This window comes from Heteronotia binoei, chromosome 18 (assembly GCF_032191835.1).
Source record: "Heteronotia binoei isolate CCM8104 ecotype False Entrance Well chromosome 18, APGP_CSIRO_Hbin_v1, whole genome shotgun sequence".
NCBI lineage: Eukaryota > Metazoa > Chordata > Lepidosauria > Squamata > Gekkonidae > Heteronotia > Heteronotia binoei.
In genome coordinates, this window is record NC_083240.1 from 27,860,782 (window position 1) to 27,886,714 (window position 25,933).

General features: G+C 47.8%; 1 protein-coding gene across 1 annotated transcript; it reads right to left on the minus strand.

Annotated features, from left to right (window-relative positions):
- Positions 1-1,106: 1,106 nt before the first annotated feature.
- Positions 1,107-25,933, minus strand: SSC4D (scavenger receptor cysteine rich family member with 4 domains). The gene is made up of 10 exons (XM_060259305.1): positions 25,816-25,933; positions 21,023-21,058; positions 17,982-18,287; positions 16,364-16,435; positions 13,039-13,353; positions 9,391-9,471; positions 7,001-7,075; positions 5,976-6,287; positions 4,736-4,813; positions 1,107-1,427 (listed from the first exon to the last, which is right to left on the minus strand). The coding sequence occupies exons 1-10, from the start codon at positions 25,931-25,933 to the stop codon at positions 1,111-1,113; spliced, it is 1,710 nt and encodes a 569-aa protein (XP_060115288.1). The 3' UTR covers positions 1,107-1,110.

Consider the following 25,933-nt stretch of genomic DNA (forward strand, 5'->3'; position numbering starts at 1 on the left):
TCCCCATAAATTGTTGCATCGCCACCTAGGATAGTATAGTTTCCCCCACCCTGCTCCCACCCCATAGGACCAGCCAGTTAAAGACGATTTCAAAATTCAGCTTCAAAATTCACCTCCGCCAATAAAACACCTTAGGAACAACAGAGGGTTTCAGAACTGGATGGGGACAACACTCCATAAAGGCATTTGCAAGAAACAAGAGAACTAATTTCCCCACCCCCCTCACCCCTTGCAGAAGATAAGACACCTATCAAGCAAAGTCTGATCTTGTAGCTTCTGCCCATGAGCCTACAAAGCTGCCAGCTTGGGCACATAGTGTGCCTCATGTCAAGTATGCACAAACAAAACAATAACCTCTGAAATGTACAGCAACTTCTTTAAAAATTGGTGTGCTCACTTTGTCATGGAACTGACCATTAGGAGCTTAACAAATACCTATACTGAAACTGCAATCTTAAAAAGATGCTTTCCTGGGAGTAGGCCCCATTAAATAACATGGGACTTGCTTAGGCTTGCTCCCTGGGGCTGGCAGTGGCCAACATCAGCACCATCACTAAAATTCTGTGTCATTTGTTCTGCTTCTGATAGTCACAGGGAAAAGGCAAGGAGAACACTGAAGCTCCGCCTTTATCAGGCCACTGGACAGATTGTTCAGCAATTCTTCTGATTTCTGGGCATGCAACAGGCATTTCCTTATTTCCAAGCCTACCATAAGGCCTAGAAACTTGCTTTAAAATAAGGTCTCCCCAGCCACCTGAAGCAGCAGGGGATTGGGGGGGTGGGAAATAGAGTTGCCAGATCCAGGTTGGGAAATCCTGGAGATTTGGGGGTGGAGCCTGGGGAGGATAAGGGCTTCAGTGAGACACAGTGCCACACAGTCCACCCTTCGAAGCCGGCATTTTCTCCAGGGGAAACTGATCTCTGTAGCCTGAAGATGATCTGCAATTCTGGGGGATCCTCAGGACCTACCTGCGGACTGGCATCCCTAAAAATAAGGGAGGGACAAGCTAAAGGAGTTGAACTCTGCTCCCATCATCACACTCTGCAGTTTTTGTCGGCTTGCGGGGGAACGAGGATATGCATAGAAACCCTGGAGTACCTTCCAGCGTATCATAGTAGGCTGCAAAGGGCACTGGCATCCTCTGAGTGATCGCAATTGTGCACATTCCAGCGGATGTGGGAACAGCGCAGGAGGGACAATTCGTCGCCTTTGCACTTGAGGTTGTCGAGGAAAATGTAGCCGGTGCCTTGGCCATACCGTGCCTCCCCCCAAGCAGCTAAGGCACGCCCACAGCCCAGCTGCCGACACACCACCTTCACATCCTTGAGGTCCCAGGCGTCGTCGCACACTGTCCCCCACTGCTTCAGGTAGAACATCTCTACCCGGCCTTCACAGCGGTGGCTGCCGTTGACCAGGCGCAGGAAACCTGTGAATCGGGAGGACAGGGTGGGAATGACTGGCAAAGCCAAGGATCCATGCTCCAAAATCTATTGCCCGTCCCCATCTCTTCTTGTTTCACCATTTAATAGTTGTAGGAAAGCCTGCAGTCCTGGCCCCTAACATTTGGGGAAGGTCTCTCGAGGTATGGATATTAGGGCCAAGTTGATTTCCATGATGCGCTCCCTCTGTCATTCTGGGATTTTTCTCTGTGTCATACTCCACTCTCCTTCAGTTCCAGTTTTGCTAGGAGATAGGGTTGTCAGCCCCCACACCCCACTCCAGTCACCAGCGGGGGATGGGAGGGATAGAGCTAAGGCCGGCCCTAGACTGTCTGGCACCCTAGCCAAAGCTAACTTCTGCTGTCCAACCCTTCCCCCATGTTACCAAATCACATTTGGTGCCCCCAGAAGGCCAGTGCCCTAGCCAATGGCCTAGTTTGTCTAGTGGCAGGGCCAGCTGCCTGCCAACTCCAGGTTGGGAAATTCCTATTGCTTTGGAGGTGGAGTCTGAGGAGGGCAGGGACCTTGGGGGCAGGGCTGGCCCTAGACCAGCGGTCTCCAACCTTTGTGGCACCAGGGACCGGTTTTGTGGAAGACAATTTTTCCACGGACCAGGGTGTGTGTGTGTGATGGTTTCAGGATGACTAGATCCATGGGGCCCCTGAACTTTTTGAGTCTGTGGACACCTTTGGAATTCCAGCACAGGGTGGTGGGTGCAACCACAATAGTGGCTGCTGCAGGAGGCGGAGCCAGCCATAGAACGTCAAGGCATGAGGTTGGGCATAACTCTAATAGTGACTCTTCACAATTTCAGGCAGAAGCTCTGTTTTAAGAGGACACCTTTTAAAATGAACATATTGGCAGTATGGTGTGGTGGTTAAGTGTGTGGACTCTTCTCTGGGAGAACCAGGTTTGATTCCCCACTCCTCCATTTATTTATTTATTTACTACATTAAGCTTATATCCCGCCCTCTCCGCAAGCGGACACAGGGCGGCTCACAACATTACATTACTACCATTAAAACCAATAAAACATGTAAAACATAATTACATATTTAAATTATTTAAAACCATTTCATGGTGCTGTACTCGCGGCTGCTGGAATGGCCTTGGGTCAGCCATAGCTCTCACAGAGTTGTCCTCGAAAGCGCAGCTTCTGGGAGAGCTCTCTCAGCCCCACCCACCTCACAGGGTGTCGGTTGTGGGGCAGGAAGGGAAAGGAGATTATGAGCCACTGAGACTCTGAACTCTGGAGTGGAGGGCAGGATATTGTCGTGTTCTTATTGTCGTATAATATTGTTGTGTTTTTATTACTACGTTGTAATATAGAATGAAATAATTATACAACTCACGGCCCGGATGCTAACAGGCCACGGATCGGTACTGGACCGGGGGTTGGGGACCCCTGCCTTAGACTGGCGGGCACCCTAGGCAAGCCTAACTTCTGGTGCCCCCCCCCCAATAAGGTCACTGGATCACATGGGGGTGCCCAGTTCAGCGCCCTCAGAAGGCGAATGACCTAGGCAATCGGCTAGTTTGGCTAGTGGCAGGGTCGGCCCTGCTCAGCGGAGAAGAATGCAATTGAGTCTACTCTCCAGCCATTTTCCTCCAGACAGAGCCAGCCCTGCCGCTAGGCAAACTAGGCAACTGTCTAGGGCGCTGGCCTTCTGGGGGCACCAAATTGGGCACCCCCTCCCCATGTGACTGGGTGACATTATCAATGCAAGGGGGAGCGCCAGAAGTTAGCCTTGCCTTGGGTGCCAGACAGTCTAGGGTTGGCCCTGCCTCCAGGGGAACTGGTCTCTGTCATCTGGAGAGGAGCTCTACTTCCTGGAGATTCGGAATCAGGTCCCACCTGAAGGCTGGCATCCCTACTAGGAGAATACCTAAATTCAATGGACTGCGTGGCCGAAAAATCCATTCACGCAGCTAGGCTTGCCAGGCCTCCTGCTATAGCTATAATCAGGGCTTTTTCTGCAGCAGGAACTCCTTTGCATATTAAGCCACACACCCCTGATGTAGCCAATCCTCCAAGAGCTTACAGTAGACCCTGTACTAAGATACGTGATTGATTATCTCAAGAGGGTTTTTTTGGGGAGGGGAGGCATTATGGTGTTTTACTGAGACACCAATGTGTTTCTGGCACAAGGGTAAACCGCTATAAAGCTAAAGGTAAAGGTAGTCCCCTGTGCAAGCGCCAGTCGTTTCCGACTCTGGGGTGACGTTGCTTTCACAACGTTTTCACGGCAGACTTTTTACGGAGTGGTTTGCCATTGCCTTCCCCAGTCATCTACACTTTGCTCTCAGCAAGCTGGGGACTCATTTTACTGACCTCGGAAGGATGGAAGGCTGAGTCAACCTCGAGCCGGCTACCTGAACCAGCTTCCGCTGGGATCGAACTCAGGTCGTGAGCAAAAGGCTCCGACTGCAGTACTGCAGCTTTACCACTATACAACATCACTATCTATTCTTTGGTACTGCTGTAAAAGTAATCAGATGAAGATGGCTCATCTGGCAGTGACTTGGATGGCCCACCAAGCCTGATCTTGTCAGATCTCAGAAGCTAAGCAGGGTCGACTCAGGCAAGGATTTGGATAGCAGACCTCCTTGGAAGTGGGGTGGGTGGGTGGGAACGGGCTTATTCAGCCACCTCTCTGAATATCCTCCAGGCCCCCAGTAGGGGTCAGTCACCAGAGGTCACCATGACTTCCAGGTGCACACAAACATGCACATTAAAAATACAAAAATATGCCCCCCCCCCCAAGTTGGCTCATTTGTAGGGTTGCCGTGTCTGGGTTGGGAATTGCATTGAGATTTTGGGGGTGGAGCCTGTGAAGGGCAGGCCTTGGGAAGGGGAGGGTCCTCACAGTGCAGTATAATGCCTTAGAGTCCACCTTCCAAAGCAGTCGTTTTCTCCAGGTGAACTGATCTCTGTCGCCTGGAGGTCAGCTGTAATTCTGGGAGATCTCCAGCTACCACATGTGCACATTGGCAATACAGAGAGGAGAACAAATAAGCAGAAGGAACTGAAATCGGAAACCACCTGCTCACGCAAAGAAGTCTGTAATAACTGAGAACCAAAAAACGCAAAAGGATCTCAGGTCACAGGTGTGGGGAAAGGACCTTTTCTCTCTTTCTCTCTGCGTTTCAAAAATAGACTGAGATAACATGGAATGCCAAGAAACTTGAGAAAGCTGGAGATACGGAAGGGAGGACCCTCTTCAAACTAAACAACGGCGAACTCGGCTGCCTGGGGATTATTTGGGGACAGCAGTTTGTCCTGTGCCTAACATACCATCCTTGGGATGAGTTGTGGTAGAGCTGGTGGTGGTAAACCCGTCTTCTTGGAAATGCTCTTCAGATTCTTCCACACCTGCATCCGGGAAAAAGTGAAGGTATATTTAGCCATGAAGCGATGCGCCGCAAATGCCCTTGTAATGTATTGATCTGGAAAGGATTTTGATTTGTTTTCCAAGCCAGGCATCTTCCTTTGTGTCAGAGGTTCTATTTAGGGCCAGATCCACTTTACACTAAACAATGTGGTCAACTTATGGCTTCTCAAAGATTCTGCTCTGAAGAAGCTTCTTTCTTTTCTGCTGTTCCGAGCAGGATCCTACTGTGTTGATTCTGCATTGTTGAACACATCGTATTACTACTTAACGTTTTACTTCAGATCTGTTTAGATTTCTGGTTAGTTCCTGATTCCTACTATCCAAAGCCTATGGCATTGTCCATTGGAAGTCCAATCCTGTTGATTGGACTGACTTACTTTGCATAATCCACCTTGAGTGCCAGTGAGAAAGGTGGACTATAAATCATAGAAATAAACCTAAATAAAAATGTCTTCACTATAATTTGTGACCAGGGCTGTTGTCTATGCAATTAGGGTTGCCAGGCTCCAGGTGGGGCCTGGAGATCTCCCTCTTTTACAGCTGATCTCCAGTCAGTTCCCCTGGAGAAAATGGCTGCTTTGAAGGGTGGGTTCCATGGTATTCTATTATGCTGAGGTCCCTCCCCTTGCTAAACCCCGCCCTCTCCAGGCTTCACCCCTCAAATCTCCAGGTATTTCCCAACCCAGAGATGGTGACCCTACGTTTGGGTCTCAGTAGAGTAGCCAGCTCTGGCTTGGGAAATACCTGGAGATTTTGGGGTGTAGCCTGTGGTGGGTGGGGTTTGGCAAGGGGAGAGACTTCAGGAGGGCATAATGCCACACAGTCCACCTTTCAAAGCAGCCATTTTCTCCAACGGAAGTGATCTCTACCACCTGGAGACTAGTTGTAATTCTAGGAGATCTCCAGCCATCACCCGAAGGCTGACAACCCTAGATCTTAGGCACAGAGAGAAAGAGAGAAAAGGTCCTTTCTCCACACCTGTGACCTGAGATCCTTCATGTGGAGACTCCTGTTTCCTTTTGCATGCAAAACAGCTCTTCGCCCAAATCTTGCTATGATATGTTAGCGCTGAAGAACTTTTGGGGCTCAAATGGCAGGGTAGTAATTAAAGCAGGGATCACCGCAATCGTGTGCATTTCTCACTTCTGCAGATGACGCCGGCATCTTCGTGGTGGCCGCAGTTGTGTTGTCCCCAGCCCAGGTTAAAGCACTCGGTCAAGTCGGTTTCTTTGCCCAAACAATCCACGTTGTCCAGAAGGATGGGTCCGGTACCGTAGCCAAAGTATCCCAGCACGGTGGCCACCAGCGCTGAGCCGCAGCCCACCTGCCGGCAGACCACCTGGGCGTTGGGGAAATCCCAGTCGTCATCACAAACAGTCCCCCAGGTGTCCCCGTACAAGACTTCCACCCGGCCCTGACAGCTGCTGTTTCCGTTTGCCAGGCGGAGGCCGCCACCTGCTGATCAGATGGGAGAGAACAAAATGCTGTCATGCAGCGGAATACCACCCAATTCGATCCTCCCCAGTGTGATGTGGCAGTCTTGTGAGCCTCCTGCAGCCTGTCTCTACCCAGGTCTTTCTGCAGAGACTTGTATGACCATTAGAGTAACATTTCACCTGCCACAGATTTCAGGTTTTTGCAGGCAATCTGCACCACAGATTAATCTGTGTTTGGCAAGGCCAGTTTACACACTGCGGAATGCACAAGCCGGGACTAGGAAAGACAGACGCTAATTGTGGGTTCTCCTGTGAGTTGTGGGTCGCCCTCAGCTCCTGTGTATGCAGTGACAAATCTGGATTGGAACCATGCTGGGTTGTCGGCCTTGTCCTGGCCAACCCTGGGAGCTTTTGGGAGACAGAGTCTGAAGAGGGGGAGCATCACTGAACACCTGGAAGTGACATCACAGCCCCCTCCCCACCCTTAGGTATTCCTCCCAATCCGTCAGGTAAGAATGATAGAGATTAACAGAATTTAAAGAAAGACAGCTTGTTTGTAGAACCCGCAAATTGGGGTAGGGCGGGGCTGGCCATCAAGAGGCTGCTGTTCATTAAGATGCTTCGGTGAGTGGGGCAGCCCGCCTAGCAAGGAAGACAGTTCTGCAGCCCTTCTTACAGTTCTTACAGTGAGGCTTGTAGATCAGTGCAACTCTTTCCAGCCGCAAGACTTACTTGTTTTTTCCAGCAGGAGAAGGCCAGTGGTTACCGTTTCGGTCTCAGGAGAGGGCTGGTCTTGGCTCTCTGTGACTGCAAAGGTATGCACCATCAGAACAACAAGCTGCCTGTACCCAACCATCTGCAGACTTCGTGGAGCTTCCTGTGCTCCCTCCCTTCCCCCTCCTGCCCACTCTGCCTCCCTTCCCTTCTATTCCTAGGGGTCAGTAGATCCTCAGGAACAGCATTGGGGTCAGAGTGAGAGAGAGAATCAGCAGAAATCATCCCCCCTCCTTCATTCCCCCCTGCCACTCTATCAGAAGTCAGGCCTAAACTACATGAAACTATCTTCTACTGAGGCTGTCCATTGGCCTATCATGATCAGCATTGCCTGCTCTGACTGGCAGCGGCTCTCCAATATCTCAGATGGAGGTCTTTCACATCACCTGATGTCTGATCTTTTTAATAGGAGATGCCGGGCATTGAACTTTGACCATGGCTGGTGCTTGGGAGTAGGCCAGGTAGGCGGCCACCTAGGGCACCACCTGGTCTAGGGGGCACCACTAGATGCCCCCTCTCCTCACGCACAGCGAGTGTGCTCCTTGGAGCCTGCCTTCCCAATGGAAAGCAGGCTCCATGGAGCGCAGATGCTGCCTGGCTTTGCAAAAGTGGAGGGCGCCCGACAGTGCACTCCTCAGAGCCCAGCAGGGATAAATTAACCAATGGTAAAAGCTGAAGAAGTGCCAATTACAGTTTCAAAAATTGGCTCCTGTTGAAGTTGTGTGCTGCCACTCATCCTTCCTACTCTACTTTAACAGAGCCATGGGGTGGGAGCCATAGCTCAGTGTGGTAGAGCATCTTTCTTGCATGCACAAGGTCTTGTCCCTGGCACCTCCAACTAAAAGGATCAAGTGGAAATGGTCATGTGAAGGTCTTGTCCCTGGCACCTCCAGCTAAAAGGATCAAGTAGTATTCTCACAATTTTTATTGCTTCATCTCACTTTTTTTAAAAAAAATTAAATTTAAAATAAAAAACTGCAAATAGTTTCAAGTGTCTTCAGTTCTCCTACAATTCTGTTTTTAAAATTTCCGGGTGGGGGAGGGGGCGCTAGTAGGCAGCTCGCCTAGGGCACCAAAAACCCTAGCACCAGCCCGGACCCTTCTGCATGCCAAGCAGATGTTCTCCCACTGAGCCATAGCCCCTCCCCATCCTTTTTTTTTCATTCAGTCTTCACAGGATCATAGAGTTAGAAGGTACCTCTGGGGTCATCTAGTCCAACCCCCTGCAGAATGCAGGAAATTCACAAATACCTCCCCCCACACACACACCTCTAATGACCCCCGTCCCATGACCAGAAGATGGCAAAAACCTCCAGGATCCCTAGCCAATCTGGGCTGGAGAAAAACTGCTGACTGACTCCAAAGTAGCAAACAGCATTTCTCTGGGTGTGTAAGAAAGGTCCATAAGAACTCAGCACTGATGCAACAACCCTTCCTGCCCTCCCTCTCATGATCTGCCTAGTTCACTGAATCAGCATTGCTGATAGATGGCCATCTAGACTCTGCTTAAAAACCTCCAAGGAAGGAGAGCCCACCACCTCCCAAGGAAGCCTGTTCCACTGAGGAACTGCTCTGTCAGAAAGTTCTTCCTAATGTTGAGCTGGAAACTCTTTTGATTTAATTTCAACCTGTTGGTTTTGATCTGACCTTCTGGGGCAACAAAAAACAACTCCACACCATCTTCTATATGACAGCCCTTCAAGTACATGAAGATCATATCAACTCTCATTTGTCTCCTCTCCAGGCTAAATATACCCAATTCCTTCAATCTTTCCTCATAGCACTTTGTCTTCAGACCCCTCACCATCTTTGTTGCCCTCCAGCTTGTCTATATCCTTCTTAAATTGTGGTGCCCAAAACTGAACACAATATTCAGGGCGAGGTGGTCTAACCACAGCACAGTAAAGCAATACCATCACTTCATGTGATCTGGACACTATACTTGTGTCGATACAACTCTAAACTACATTTGCGTTTTTAGCTACCACATCACACTGCTGACTTATGTTCAGTGTATGATCTACTAAGACCCCTAGACCCTTTCTGCACACACGACAGCCAAGACGGGTCTCCTCCATCCTATGATTATGCATTTGGTTTTTGAGTTTTGTTTTTCTTTTGCTCAGGACTAGTCCCGTTCATTTGCATAACTCAGATGAATGGAACTAACTGAGTTTTCTCGTTCTAATTCATTTTCCACTTCATTTGCTCTTTCCTTTGGAAAGGAATGCAACATTTCTAGCAGAAGTTAGAACACCTGTGGCAGCTTCTTGCGTCCTTCAAAATGTAAAGCTATCTCCAGTGGGATTTGGGGAGGTCAGGATTAAAGATAGCTCACTTCTGCTTACCTGGGGCCGTGTCGGTGAATGATTCTTCAAAGCTGGGAGCCAGTGAGGTGGTGACGGGCATAATTGTGGTCAACCCGAGTCCTACAAGGACGGCATTACCAGAAAAGTTGGATGAATAAGTTAACAGGGTGGTACTGCTCCATCTTCCAAAGTGTAGCTCATCCTTTTCAAGCCCGCAGGCACCTTTGGAATTCTGACCTAGGGTGGTGGGCACAACCACAAAACGGCTGCCACAGGAGGCAGAGCTAACTACAAAAAACCAAGAGGGGAGTTTGTGCCTGATAGAAGCTCTTTAACATTTCAGGCAGAAGATCAGTTCAATAAAATGCCTTTTTAAATGATCATGTGGTTTTAAAATATTGTCTTCCACACGTTTTACATTCAGTCATGCAGTGAAGCTCCTTCTGCCAGGGTGGCAGCTGCTACCAAAGCAATGTTTTAAAAAAATCTTCACAGCCAGTCAGCATTCCAGTGTCCAATCAGAAGCCTTACAGGACAAAAGCCTCATCTGGTCCCACCCCCTTCAAAAATATACTTGGCAGGCGTCAGGAAAAGTGTTGCAGTGCCCGTGGGGGCCACACTGGGGACCCCTGATGTAGTTCATAGCATAAGCAAAAGCAAGGCTTTTTGGTAGGAAAAAACCCAGCAGGAACTTGTTTGCAAACACCCCCTGATATCACCATTGTTTCACACCAGGCTTTTTTGTAGAAAAAGCCCAGCAGGAACGTATTTGCATATGAGGTTACAACCCCTGGTGCCAAGGCAGCCGGAACTGCATTCCTGCTCAAAAAAAGCTCTGAGTAAGAGTCCTTTTGAAGACTGAAGTGGTTTGCTTGTTTAAATTCTGTTAATGGATTATCTGACTCAGGAGTCAACAGTTCTACCCCAGCACCAGGCAATCTCCTAAAAAGTTCACACTATTCCAATAAAAGTATTCTGGTCACTTTTGAAGGTGCAACTGGACACTTTTAATATGTTTGGGGAAATAAAAGCTAACAGGGTATATTGCAGGTGGATGCGGAATGGAGGGCGTGTTTGTGGTTTCAGCCATTCAGGCAGCTGTAAATATAGACAATGCAGCTCTCTAGTGGCAGGAAACGGCATGGCAGATAAGGTGGGAAATGGTCATGTCAAGGTAAAGATATATATTTTGCATGGTGAGGGAGTTAACATGTTTGTGTAATAATCGATAAAGTGAAAATGTTAGCATTTATGGTTGTGAATACACTACTATACTCCTGCTAGAGTTGCCAGCCTCCCGGTGGGGCCTGGAGATCTCCCACTTTTACAACTGATTTCCAGCTGGCAGAGATCAGCTCCCCTGGAGAAAATGGCTGCTTTGAAAGGTGGACTCTACAGCTTTGTATCCTGTTGAGGCCCCTCCCCTCTCCAAACCCCGCCCTCTCCCAGCTCCACCCCCAAGTCTCCTTTCCTGCACTGACGCATGCTGGCTCTACTCACTCTCACCTCAAGTCTCAGGGAGACACAAGTAAAGGGATGTTCTCTTTGTGGGAGCTTTTTAGTCTAGTGCAATGATGCTTTCAGCATATTTTAAATATCTTCTTTTGTACAGTATTTTGGCTTTTAGTTTGCTGTTCAATAATTTTTTTTACAAATCTCTTTTTAGTCTATTCCACCGAATGAACGTTCGTTTATTTGCTTCTTAGATTGCTGCTAGTAGGTATTAATTACTACAGATTTCTTTGTGTTTTCATGGCAGTCACCCAACATTAAAGGGACCAGGACCGCCAGGCCAAATACCCAAGAAGCAAACATCTGAAGAAGTGAGCTCTGATTCAAGAACGCTAGGGATATCAGCCTCCAGGTGGGACTGGGGGATCTCCCAGAATTACAGCTCGTTTCCAGACTACAGAGAGCAGTTCTCTCAGTAAAAATGGCTGCTTTGGAGGGTGGACTCTATGGCCTAATACTCTGTTGAGGTCCCTGCTCTTCCTATGCTCCATCCCCAAATCTCCAGGAGTTTCCCAACTTGGACCTGGAAACTCTCCCCTCCATTCCACTCCCCCACTCCCACAGTGGCCAAGCGAGATCTGGCAGCCCTAACAAATGCTCTTGTGGAAACGGGGGTCATTTTGTAGAAAAATAGGTGGCAGAGCTCATTAGCATAACTCATTAGCATATGCTGCCCTCCCCCCAGCCAAAAGCAACCTGATACGAGAAAGGAGAGCCCCGAGCGAACGAGGCCTGCTTGGGCTGGCTAGAGATTCAGTCAGCCCAAGCAGGCCTTGCTTACCTGGGGCTCTCCTGGATTGCACCCCACCCCCAGTCAAAAGGCCAGCAAGCCACCTGCCACCCAAAATCACATAAGAACTGGAGAAAGGGTGGCATGGGCTTCTCCAGGGGTTAAAGGGGACTGCTGGGGGCATGGCAAAGCCCCTGGTGGCTGGCTGGCTGCCCGCTCTCCTAATCCAGGGATTGTTATGCAGCTGAACCTACTATTCAATTGACATGGTAGGTGGTGAGGAAGAGGGGGAACTGTCAGAAAGGTTCAGGAGCTGCGCTTCTGTGAGCTCCTGTTGAATCTGAGGCCTATGTGGAAATAAATGTTGTTAGTCTTGAATGTGCTGCTGGACTTCTGTTTTACTTTATTTAGCAAAACGGCAAGCCACCCACAGATCAGCAAGGGATTTCTATATACTCGGGGGGACTGGAAAAAAAACACCATGGGTCTGCAAATAAACCAAAAGAAAATAAACTAAAAAAAAATTAGTCTGATCAGCATTTAAACGTCCTTTAGATACAGATTACTGAGAACTGCTGAGACTCAGTTGAAGGGGAAAATATGGGAAAGGGGAAATCCACCAGCTCCAATCACAAAAGGCTTACAGAATCCTGACTCTGGAGCTAGGAGGAATTTCCAGCAGTTCCCCTCACCATAATTCCTTGCAGACACCCAGTTTATTATAACCTATTTACTTATTGTATCCAACCCAGGTTGTTCTGTGTTCAAAGGGGCATGTTTGTGAGTACCAAAGCTGCATATGCATGGAAAATAACAGCATTACTGCTTTTCACACAACATGGTGACTGTCTATATTGGGAGGATTAGAGGTAGTGCCAACTTCCAATATGTGTTGTTGAGATTGCCAGGTCTCTCACTGGTGGGGGGTGGGCGGGGGTAGGGTTGCCGGATCCAGGTTGGGAAACTCCTGGGAATTGGGGGTGGAGTCTGGGGAAGACAGGGACCATAAGGCCATAGAGTCCACCCACCAAAGCAGCCACTAGGGGAGCTGATCTCTGTAGTCTGAAGATGAGCTGTAATTCTTGGGGATCACCAGATCCCACTTAGAGGCTGGTACCCCTAACAATAGAGCTGCCAGTCTCCAGGTGGGGCCTGGAGATCTCCCACTGAGAGAGATTAGCTCCCTTGGAGAAACTGGCTGCTTTGAAGCGTGGACTCTATGGCATTGTACCATGCTGAGGTCCCTCCCCTCCCCAAGCCCCAAATCTCCTGGATCCAGTCCCAAAGTCTCCAGGTATTTTCCAGCCCTAGTTATGACCCAGCCAACCGGCTGACTAGTTGCCTCTCTGCACCTCCAAAAGTTCCAGGAGCATCTCTCCCCTCCTCAAGACATTTCTACAGCTGAGTAAGGCAGCCGTTGAAGTTTGGCCTCCTGGCTTCCTTACCTGAGCAGACGACCCCGGCATCCTCATGGTGGCCACAGTTGTGGATGCCCCAGCCGAGGCTGTAACAAGCAGAGAGGTGCGGCTCACTTCCGTCACAGTTCACGTTGTCCAGGAGGATGTGGCCTGTGCCGTAGCCAAAGTACGCGTTGGTCTTGTAGTCCATTGCGCGGCCACAGCCCATTTGCTTGCATACCACGCCGGCGTCGCTCAGCCCCCAGTCGTCATCACAGATCGTGCCCCAGGTCCCTTTGTAAAAGATCTCAACTCGGCCTTGGCAGGAATTGGTTCCCCTCACCAACCGAATGCTTCCATCTCCTGCAGGTGCAGAGAATCACGAGTGTGATGGTTTTAATTTTTAAAAAGCAGATTGTGAATGTGCAATAGCATCATATTTCACATTTATCATATTTACATGTTACCATTCTATCTAATGTTTCCTGTAAGCTTCAGAGTCTTGTGAGCAAAAATTCTACTTTGTGAGCTACTGGCATTAAAGCTGTGAGCTACTGCATAAATTAGCGTGGTCTGGGGTCATCGATCCTGTAAGCTAGCTCACACTAACTCAGCTTAGAGGGAACACTGGTTCTATCTAGGGTGGCTTACAAGATTGAAACGTCAAAAATACAAAGTTCAAAACACAACAGCGCTCAAATATTTAGCATTGTGTCCTCAAAGCCTGGGGCTGAGCAAGGTCACCCATGCATGACATGGTTGCCAACCTCTACGCAGAGGCTGGAGATCTGCTATTCCAGCTGGTCTCTGGGCGACCTGGAGAAAATGGTTGCTGTGGAAGGTAGACCCTATGGCACTATGGCCCACTAAGGTCCCTCCCCAAACCTCCTCCTCCACAGGCTCCACACCTCAAGTCTCTAGGTATTTCCCAACCCATAGCGGGCAGTCCTAACATGCACACACACATTAATGGCTAGAAAGGCATCCCCAAACTGTCAAGCCTGCAGGCGCTTGGGGAATTTGCAGAAAGTGTAGCGGATGCAGCACCACAAAATGTCTACAATGGGAGGTAAGGGCCAGTTACAAAATATCGGCCTATCACAAAACAGTTGCCATTGATGGCAGGATCAGTATTTTGCTTTGCTCCTTGGTTTCACTTCCCAAAGGAAGGAAGGGATTTTCTCCTTGCCCAGCTTTAGGAAGAGGCTCCTAAGACTTCCAAAGACAAGAAAGTCAGCAGCTATTGCCAAAGTCTAAGGTGTTACAGTCAACAGGATGTCCAAGATGCTCATCAGCCTGTTTTTTAGGAAACAGCATCAAGGTTAGGGTTCCCAACACTGTCTGGGCAAATGCCTGGAGATTTAGGGGGTAGTGCCTAGAGAGGACAGAATTTGGGGAGGATGTGATGTCGCTTCCAGGCAATGCTGCAGTCTCTATGGTAAATACCATAGACACAAAGGGAAATTCTTACAGCATCACTATCGAGGCTGTTTTTAAACAGCACAACTCAATTTCTTGAGGGCAGGAAATTGCATCTGGGGCTAGGGAGATCTAATCAAGCTCCATTCCATTAAAGACCTTTAGATTCCACCCACCCCACCCCCAAGGCTCAAGGAGTAAGTAGGTGGGCAACATGGTACCCAGAGCTTTTTTTTTGTAGGAAAAAGCCCAGCAGGAACTCATTTGCACATTAGGCCACATCCCCTGACATCACAATTGTTTCACATATGGCCTTTTTTTGTAGAGAAAGCCCAGGAGGAACTCGTTTGCATATTAGGCCACACCCCTTGACACCAAGCCAACCGGAACTGCCTTCCTGTGCGTTCCTGCTCCAAAAAAAACTAGGCTAGCAGAGGTTTCTTTAACAAACCGTGATGTTTGGGACTGCTAGCTACCATGCTCCCACAGTGAGCAAAATGGGAGACTGTAAGACTAGTATCCTGCTTATATGTGTCATTAAAAGAAGCAGGCTGGAAGCATATATATATATATATATATGCCCCAGAGGTCACTTTGTTCGGGCCTCCCAAGATCTTTTGACCGTCCCCGGCCCAAGAGACGCCCGTCTTGCCTCTACCAGGGCCAGGGCTTTTTTTATGGAGATCCAGACCCTGCCTGGCTTGTTAGCCTTTCATGGGGCCTGTAAAACGGAGCTGTTCCGCCAGGCTTTTGGGTGAGGCAGCGGGCATCCATTTGTTAGATCGGTTGGCCTCCCCTGCTGTACCATCGTGCCTTACCATCATGAGTGCTGCTAATATAACTTTGCTATTTCATCATTATTTGGACTGTTTGTTACTGACGGGGGCCAGTGGATTATGTAACATCATAATATATGGTATGTAAAGTGCTGATTAGATTCTGAGCTCAGTGCTGTAACTGATTTTAGCTGTCTTGATTGTTTGTTTTATTATTGTATATTTGATATACTTCGCTCTGAGCCCCCATGGGGGAATGGGCTGAATAATTATAATAATAATAATAAATGTTTTGCTGCTGGAGAAAGGTAGAAGTGCCTGGCATTTGTTGTGCAAAATACTCTGTATCCATAACTATGCTGTTGATTTGCTAACATTATGGTTTCCAAACTTGTAATTAGTGCCCTATGGTCGCTGGCTGATTTGTTGTAGTATAAACTGCTGTGAAAAGGACTTGGGTAGGGGTAGATAGCCCTGATTTTAATCTATTGTGACAGTAATGCAATCTATGAGACATTCTTAATTGGTTTAAAAATAACACTGCTGTGGTCAGTTAACTCAACTGCCAGCTCCAGAAGTTGATGCAGGACAGTGTTTTGCAAACATGAGTGGCAGACAGAATTCAGTAGGGTTGCCATTAGAATTGCCAGTTGGCCAGTTTCCCATTGATGTGACTGGTCCTTCTAGCCAGTTGTCAGATGCAATTTCCTTTCATATAATAGAGGAAATAGGAGGCAGACCAGTTTTTAACAGTTTAGTGCCTTCTGAGGAAAAAAATATTGGCTATACTGTGCCATTAAGCCCCTTTCAGCTCTGGGTGTGCGAATGAAAACAGCAGTGAAAGAGGGGTAAAGCACATATGTAGAAAGGGCCTAAATGACAGTTCTTCAAATACTTAAAGACAGCCAGGCCTCGGATTCAGTGGGAGCTCACAGGAGCACAGCTCCTGAACCTTTCTGAGAGTTCCACCTCCTCCTTCCCACCTTGTCCATTGAATAGTAGGTGCAACTGCATAACAATCCCTGGATGAGCTCCACCACCTATTTTTCTACAAAACAACCCCTGAAGAAAGCCATCATGTCCCCCCGCAACCTCCTCTTCACCAGAGTCATAGGACTTGGTCACAACAGTGCCCCTATTTTTACCTGAGAAACAGAGAGAAGCAAGGAGGGACTTACTTTTCCCGTTCTGTAGTGAGATGGTGACTGCTTTGCTAGTCGGGCCTCTTGCGGCTTGTGTGGGCAACAGCTCTGCAAAAACAACCAACAGTGTGGGAGGATGACTATTGACCTATTGTTTTATTAAGTCCCTGTCTACATTAGTGCACACACCTATACCACACCCCCCGCCACGTCCTTACATATGAACATATGAACAGGGTCGGTGCTAAGGTTTTTGGTGCTTTAGGTGAGCTACCCCTAGCGCCCCACTCCCCCAATTTAAAAAACAGAGAATTGTAGGAGAAATGAAGAAACTATTTACATTTTTAATTTAGTTTCTTTATTTTAAATTTAATTTTTTTTCGAAGAAGAAGAAGATATTGGATTTATATTCCGCCCTCCACTCCGAAGAGTCTCAGAGCGGCTCACAATCTCCTTTACCTTCCTCCCCCACAACAGACACCCTGTGAGGTGGGTGGGGCTGGAGAGGGCTCTCACAGCAGCTGCCCTTTCAAGGACAACCTCTGCCAGAGCTATGGCTGACCCAAGGCCATGCTAGCAGGTGCAAGTGGAGGAGTGGGGAATCAAACCCGGTTCTCCCAGATAAGAGTCCACACACTTAACCACTACACCAAACAAGTGAGATTAAGCAATGAAAATTGTGAGAATACTACTTGATCCTTTTAGCTGGAGGTGCCAGGGACAAGACCTTGTGCACGCGAGAAAGATGCTCTACCACTGAGCTATGGCTCCAACCCTATGGCCCTGTTCACGTAGAGCAGGATGAGTGGCAGCAGCCAACTTCAACAGGAGCCAGTTTTTAGAAACTGTAATTGGTTCTTCTTCAGCTTTTATAATTGGTTAATTGAGCCCGCTGGGCTCCAGGGAGTGCACTGCGCAGGTGCCGTCCGCTTTTGTGTTTCTCCATCTGCACTCCACGGAGCCTGCTTTCCATTGGAGAAGGCAAGACTCCAAGGAACATACACGCCGTGCATGGGGAGAGGGGATGCCTAGTGGTGCCCCCTTGTCCAGGTGGTGCCCTAGGCAGCTGCCTACTTGGCCTACTCCCACACACCAGCCATGCATATGAAGCTGCCTTATACTGAATCAGACCCTCGGTCCACCGATGTCAGTATTTTCTACTCAGACTGGCAGCAGCTCTCCAGGGTCTCAAGCTGAGGTTTTTCACAACTACTTGCCTGGATCCTTTTTAGTTGGAGATGCCGGGGACTGAACCTGGGACCTTCTGCTTACCAAGCAGATGCTCTACCACAGAGCCACCGGCCCTCCCTTCTTTGCAAACATTTTAAGCAGGGCTGCAAAATCAATGGGGCAGAGTAATCGATTGCAAGGGTGAATCTCCTTTAATTGGGTGGGGGTATTTAATTCAGTGATTGCATGCACATTAGTAAGGTAGGAAGGGTAAATTTACATCAGATAGCTATGGCAAACCAATTTCAGAATTAATTTCAGAAATTCTGTTAACCAGAAAGAAGAAAGACTCAAATGTGCCACAGGGCAAAAAAATTCCAGGAATGGGTGGAAGGAAGTCTGCTGCTTTCAAGGTTTAGTGGCAATCTTAACATGCAGCCAAAATCCCCTCCCATCATAACCAAGTGGAAGCAAACCTTTGTACCATTACATGTGACAGCCACATCCTCATAGTGGTAGCAGTTGTGGATGCCCCACCCACGGCTGCCACACTGGCTGAGCGCCGTCTCCCGCCCTTTGCAGTCCACATTGTCAAGGAATATGGGGCCATGACCCCGGCCAAAGAAGAGGGTGGCTGGCATCGCTAGCGCATGGCCACAGCCCAGCTGGCGACACACCACGTTGGCATCCACGATGTCCCAGTCGTCGTCACAGACTGTGCCCCAAGTATTGTTGTAGAAGATCTCCACGCGCCCCTGACACCGGCTGCGCCCACTGACTAGCCGCAGATCTGAGGGAAAAGAGAACACTGTTTAGACAAAGGGTCTCTCTTGGGGCCTACAGGCAGTTTAGCCTAGAAGGATCCCTTAGCTAGAGGTAGGGTTGTCAGGACTTTTTTAAAAAAAGCTTGGTGTCAGGGGCTGTGGCCTAATATGCAAATGAGTTCCTGCTGGGTTGTCAAACTTCAGGTGGTGGCTGGAGATCTCCTGCGATTACAACAGATGTCCAGGCAATAGAAATCCTGGATAAAATGGCTGCTGTTGGAAGGTGAATTCTTTGGTGATATAAGTCCCTCCCTTCCTCAAAGCTTGCCTTCCTCAGGCTCCACTTCCAAAATCTCCAGGTATTTCCCAACCTGGAGCTGACAACCCTAGCTAGAGGGGAACAATGAGAGTAGGACTCAAAGGAAGCAGGAGGATATGCAAATGGGGAACATATCCCAGAATCCTCTGTTGTGAGACACAAGGAGTATGAGATGTGCTGTCCCTTGGCATAATGCTTATTCAGCTTGGGGACAATGTATGCTGCTCTAAGGCTTAATCTACATATTTAAAAGTCCTCATATTTGTTGGGCAGCTGTCACACACAAGGCAGGATGGGTAGAAAATGCTGATTTTTATTTCTTAAGAAATACAGCAGACACAAATGAAAACTTTCAGCATCAAAATCACTTCAGCACCCAAGCCTGTTAACTGACATCTCTGACTGACATCTCCATTACCCAGAATGCCACAAGGTTCAGTGTGAAATGGCCACTAGCATATGATATTTTCTCTTTTAATAAAGTTTGATAAAAAAAATCAAACAAATCTTACATCAACTATTATCCCATCACACAACATGAGAACCATGTCACAAATGCGATGAGCATTTTTTGTCCCTCAGACTCTCGCAGCTCTTTCTCTTTGTGACCAAAGCAGACAGAAAGAAGTGGCTGTAGCTTCCCCAATCCCCAAACATGCATCTCTGTTTGTTCATCCTCAAATTGGAGTAACTATTGGCTCACACAAGGAACGTGATTTTTACAGCAGAGCCAACAGCAACTCCCTGGGCCGGGTTGCAGACATGGAAACAGCAGGAGAGAGGGGTAAAGCTGCTTCTCCTCGTGTCCTGAGCTTGCAAACAGACAAGAACTAGGGCAGGGGTGTCAAACATGCAGCTCAGTGGTCAAATCAGGCCCCGGGAGGGCTTCTTTCAGGCCCCCAATAGGCTCCTATCAACTTCTCCCTCTCTCTTGCTTTCTTCTACATCAAGGCTTGCTCATTCGCACAGGAGCTACAAAGCAAAACCTCTATTTTACCATTGGCTGAGGCTTCTCCCTTGGGGATGAAGGGAGGGAGGCAGAGCTTGCTTTGCCAGGCTCTCTCAATCACACAGCAGAGCTACTGAACCAAGCCTCTCTTCCTTCTATTGGCTGAGGCTCCTCCCTCCCCTGGTCTCCTGGGGAAGGAAGGAAAGAGCCAGAGTTTCCTTTGCCCAGTTCCCTGGCTCTCATAGGAGAAAAACAAAGAAAGCACCTTTAAGACTAATGTGCTAATGTTTTAAGCATGTTTTAAGGGTTTTTTTTAAAAAATCTTTCATCGTGTTTGCCTGTGTCCTTTATAAAGTTTATATCTCTGCTACCTAATCTTAAATAGGTACACACATGGCCCGGCCCAGCAAGGTCTCACTTATATCAGATCCAGCCCTCATAACAAATGAATTCGACACCCCTGAGCTAGGGTCTGTTCCAGAGGCACAAAAGCCCATTGCATGTCCTCATGCTGTGCACACACACAGTCCTCATGCTGTGCACACACACCTGAAGTTGCCTTATACCGAATCAGAAATCTGGTCCATCCAAGTCAGCACTGTCTACTCAGACTGGCAGCAACTCTCCAGGGTCTCAGGCAGAGGTCTTTCACATCACCTGCTTCCAGTTTCTTTTGAACATGGTGGCGTTTGAACCTGGGATCTTTTGCATGCAAAACAGGGGCACGTCCACTGGTTCACAACCCCTTCCCAAATAAACACGAGGATCGATAATGTGTAGGTGGAGTCACAAAGCACCAATTCTTTCCCTACAACAAAACTTCCAGGATTGGCTGAGGAATGCTAAAATCTCACATCAGCCTATCACAGATAATCCACGGGAGCTCTCTTAGTAACACAGACAAGGCCGGCTCTGCCAATAAGCAACTAGGCAATTGTCTTGGGCACTGAACGTATGAACATATGAAGCTGCCTTCTACTGAATCAGACCCTTGGTCCATCAAAGTCAGTATTGTCTTCTCAGACTGGCAGCGGCTCTCCAGGGTCTCAAGCTGAGGTTTTTCACACCTGTTTGCCTGGACCCTTTTTTGGAGATGCCAGGGATTGAACCTGGGACCTTCTGCTTACCAAGCAGATGATCTACCACTGAGCCACCGTCCCTCCAAAGGCACTGGCCTTCTAGGGGCACTGAACTGGGCACCCCCCATGTGACTCGGTGACATTATCGGGGGGGAGGAGAAGTCGGCTTTGCCTAGGATGCCAGACAGCTAGGGCTGGCCCTGAACACTGTCAACACCCAAAATTATCAGCTGCAACAAAGCACACTCAAGAGCAGCAGCTCTACGTATGCAAAGCTCTGCTCTAGGACTCCTGTGGGAACAACCCTTCAGGAGTTGCTTGCCCAGTGCCCTGGTGTTTCTGGAAGACATGACTTCCAAATTCAGAGGCTCAATGATTCTCTGCAGAGCAATGTTCACACCCACAAGATCTCACCTGGAACAGGCATCACTGCAGCGTTGGAGCCACGGGCTGAAAGGGAGAAGAGAGAGAGACTGAATCATGTCCTGGAGTCACAATGAACAGCAGAGCACTAGGAAGGGAAATTAAATTGGCAGGATTTCTTTTCTTTTTTTTTTGCAGCAGGAATTCCTTTGCATAACCTTTAAAGCCCTATATGGCCAAGGACCGACCTACCTGAGGGACCGTCTCTCCCCATATGAGCCCCAGAGAGCACTGAGGTCAGTAGGCAAAAATAAACTGAATATCCCTGGGCCGAAAGAAGTAAAACTGCAAAGCACCCGCACTCGGGCCTTTTCCGCCGCAGCCCCACAACTCTGGAACCAGCTCCCAGAGGAGGTGCGGGCCCTGCGGAACTTAGATCAGTTCCGCAGGGCCTGCAAGACCGCCCTCTTCAAACAGGCGTTCATTAATGATGGTACCAATGTTTACTGCTAAATTAATAATGCTTACCGCCACTGTTAGTCTAGGAATGTTTTAATCACTGATTGGTTTTAATGTGTTCTTAATGTTTTATTATTGTATTGTTCATTTTAAATGTTGTAAGCCGCCCTGAGCCTGCTCTGGCGGGGGAGGGCGGGGTATAAATAAAATTTTACATTACATTACATATTAGGCCGCACACCCCTGATGTAGCAAATCATCCTGGAACTTACCGTAGGCCCTGTACTAAGAGCCCTGTATGCTCTTGGAGGATTGGCTGCATTAGGGGTGTGTAGCCTAATATGCAAAGGAGTTCCTGTTACAAAAAAGCCCTGGAAACTGGACTCTTTTTTTTTGGAGATTCTAACTCTCCTCAGAATAGACAATGTTACTTCTGGGTCTTTGTATGTCTCCTAGTCCATAGCTGGCAATTCAGCCAGAACACAAGCATAGAGACAGAGTGGTGTAGCAGTTAGAATGTTGGACTAGGATCTTGGAAGCCTAGGTTCAAATCCCCACTGTGCCTTGGAAACCCATTCGGTGAAATTGGCCCAAGCAGTCCCTCTCAAGCTACCTTGCAGGGTGGCTGTGGTGAGGATAAAATAGAGGAAAGGAGAATAATGTAAGCTGCTTTGAGTCCCTGCTGGAGAGATGAGCAGAGAATAGCAATCTAAATAAATGAATAATATTCACACCTCTGCAGGTCTGACAGGTACACAGTGCACAGAATCCTCGGGAGCCCAAAGCATCCCCGGCTTTGCAGTCATCTTGGATTTCTACAGAAGAGCATTTGGCAGAAAGGAGGCACCATACACTGGTTTATTTAAGTGCATCACAATTAGCTGTGGCCCAGCTCTGCTGCTGAAGCTTGCGTTTGAAATTAGGAAAAGGGTGATGATGTTATTATTTTTTAATTCACTTATACCCCACCTTTCTCCCCAGTGGGGACCCAAAGCAGCTTACATCATTGTCCTTTCCAGGGCTTTTTTTGGTAGAAAAAGCCCAGCAGGGACTCATTTGCATATTAGGCCACACACCCCTGATGCCAAGTCAGCCAGAACTACGTTCCTGTGCATTTCTGCTCAAAAAAAGTCCTGGTCCTTTCCTCTTTTTTATCCTCGGAAAAACTCTGTGAGTTAGGTTAGGCTGAGAGGGTGTGACTGTCATCCAACAAGCTTCCATGGCACCAATGCGGATTTGAACTTGGGTCTTCTGGATACTAGTTCAACACTTAACCACAACACCACACTGGTTCTCTGTTATCCAGATGATAACATCTAATAGTGCAATCTGAAGTGGGGTAATGGACTTTGACCCCCCACGCCCGGATTTTTATTTCACTCTCCCTTTTTTTAATATTTTTGAAACTTAGGGGTTCTATGTGGGAGAGGCTCCTGAAGCTGCCCTGAAAATTTGGAGCCTCTACCTCAAACCCCCTTCCCCTCCCCTGCCGCTATTTTGCCATTCAATAATGGGGCCATATATTTGGGAATAGCCTAATATTGCCCAAATAAGATTCAGCTATCGGCTCTGGTATTCGGGGATATTCAGCCCTCCTGAATATCTTGCCCCCGAATAACCCTGAATCTGGATTTTACCAGGGTTTTTTGGGTTTTTTGCACACCCCTACTCTGTAGAGTTTAGAAAACCAGCAACGGACAGAAGAGGGGTTGCCTTTGCTTGCCTCTGTGCAGCATTCCTGGACCAGCTTGGTCTGATGAGATTGGGCCAGCCTGGGCTATCAAGGTCAGAGCAGTCATCTTGATGCAAGATCCCCCTTCCAGCTGGGAGAAATTTCCAGGTAAACACAGCAGAGAGCACTCTCCTTCAAGACAGGGAGGGATTCAAGACATGGGAAGTTTGCACCATGGCAGTGCAAGGTTGCCATCTGGATCCCTTTAAAACCCCAATGACTACCACAGGTGGGATTAACAGTCCTTCTTCTAGTTTGTTGAGGAGAGGAAAATCTAAATAATACAGCATCAGGTTAGGTCATCCCCAGTTTAGGATAGCAAAAAAATGGTGCTAATAAAGAGATAGGGTTTAACTTTTAAAAGACATCTTAACACCTGGTGTTTTAAAAATTGGATAAAACCAGGGCTTTTTTTGAGCAGGAATGCACAGGAACACAGTTCTGGCTGGCTTTGCATCAGGGGGTGTGGCCTAATATGCAAATGTTTCCTGCTGGCCTTTTTCTACAAAAAAAGCCCTGTTTGGAACAATGGTGACATCAGGAGGTGTGACCTAATATGCAAATGAGTTCCTGCTGGGATTTCTCTATCAAAAAAGCCCTGGATAAAGCCATGATAAAATCATCCCGGTGTAAATGAATCAAAGAATCACAAGGATTTTTTGGTAAGGTGTATTTTTTGGGGGGTAGGGGAAAGAAGGGATCCTCAAAAATGAAACAAAGCCCCTCAAAAAACCATAAAAATGTGAAGGTTTGTCGATCCTTAGTTTCAAGGTCTCCCAAAGGCTACAGTTTTCAGTGTTCTCACAAGGAAGCGAGTATTATTAAACTCTGATTGGTGCTGGAAAGTGCTGTCAAGTCACAACTGATTTATGGCAACCCAACCCTTCATGGGGTTTCCAAGGCAAGATATATTCAGAGGTGGTTTACCATTGCCTGCCTCTGCATCATGACTCCAGTACTCCTTGGAGGCCTCCCACCCAAATACTAGCCAGGGCTGACCCTGCTTAGTTTCCAAGATCTAACAAGATTGGACTAGTCTGGCTATCCAGGTCAGGGCATTGTGTTGGGATTATTCATTAGTTAATATGTTTGGGATTAGGCTGCAAGAATTTGGGGGAAGGGGAAGGCCAGGAAAGCAAATCTGTTGCAAAATACCAATGAGTTGTCCTTTCCTGTTTTTGTTCATTCTCCCCTTCCCCTGTTCCTCCCCGCCCCCCCCAGTTCTCTTTTTTAATGGGAAAAATGGTTTCTTGGGAACAATCCAGCAGTTTTGGTCTCATGCCCTGCTACTTAACCCAGGAGCATTCATGACAAAATATGAATGGAATGGGGCAGGCCAAAATGATCTGTTGTCTCAGCAAACATTTGCAAGTGACAGCATTCCTGTGGGAAGAACCTCCATGCTGATTTCCACACTGAACACAAACCATTGCCACAACAGTAAAATTCCCCACATTGACATTTTAAAAAAGAGCCCTTAAAAAAGAGCCTGCCTTGGCGGGGAGGGTGGGATATAAATAAAAAGTTATTATTATTATTATTATTATTATTAAAAACGGCACATTATGTGAAATTTTCCACAGTAGATGTTTCCTCACCAGGCGCAAACCCAACGTTTTTTCCTCCTCACCCCACATTTTCATAACTTGCTAAAACTGGAGATTCTGAAAAGGATAAGAAGGAGAAAACTTCAGGTTTGTGCCTAGTGAGGAAAAATCTACTGCAGAAAATTTCACAGTTTTAAAAACATCTGCACAGGGCCTTTTGGGAGAAAAAAACCCAGCAGGAACTCATTTGCCTGTTAGGCCACAACCCCTGACGCCAAGCCAGCAGGAACTATGTTCCTGTGCATTCCTGCTCAAAAAAAGCCCTTTTTTGTAAGAGTAGTCTAAAGCCCCAAGACTCTCTGTTACACATTTTTCAAGGTGACACTTAGGATACTTCATTAATCCTGAAGAGAAAATCTCCGTTTTACCCATTATGACCATGAATATAACAGGGTGTTTAAAGAGATGACATAAGAAAATGGTGATTGCTTTTTGACTGCTCTCCCTAATGGGTGAGGCAAAGTACAGGGCCAACATCAGCATACACTGAGATGGGGCAGCTGGCAGGGATCAGAGGTTCTGACAGGATTGATTGCTGCAGAGTCCCCTCAACTACATATTGCCTGGCCAGCACAGTGGTGGCGTCCCCATCTACACACCCCGTCGGACAGCACTGGGGAAAGGACACATAGTTAGTGGGAAGGCTCACAAATGGGGCAGGGGGAGGAAACACACAAAAACAGGTGCGGGCTGGAAGATGGCACAACCAGTGGACCTGGTGATTGTCAGAAAAGAAGACAGGACCCCAGAGTTCTCATAAACCTGGAACTGGCCCTGAGTCCAAATTTAGAAATTACTCATTTTGTTAACTTATTTTTGCTTGTCAATGCTAACAACTCAGAGAGATGTTAGAGATAGCCACAGGGTTCTAGAAATTTCCGTTGTCTCAAGAGAAGTTGCCGGGTCTCATTTCTGTTCTGAGAAGCCCAACTGGGAAACATGAAAACCCTGTTTGGCAAGAAAGGTGGGAGACAGTCCCACTGTGATCTCATGAAAAAGCAGCTTCCTATTCTGGGCCAAATTTCACTCCTGAAGGAACAGCTCACCTGTTGGTGAAAGGAGAAGGAGGGGTCCCAGCGTTGACAGAATCAGCACAGCAGGCAGTGCCCAGCATCCAGGCCACCGATCTCTTTTCTTCTGACTTGAGCAGGGACCAATTCTCAT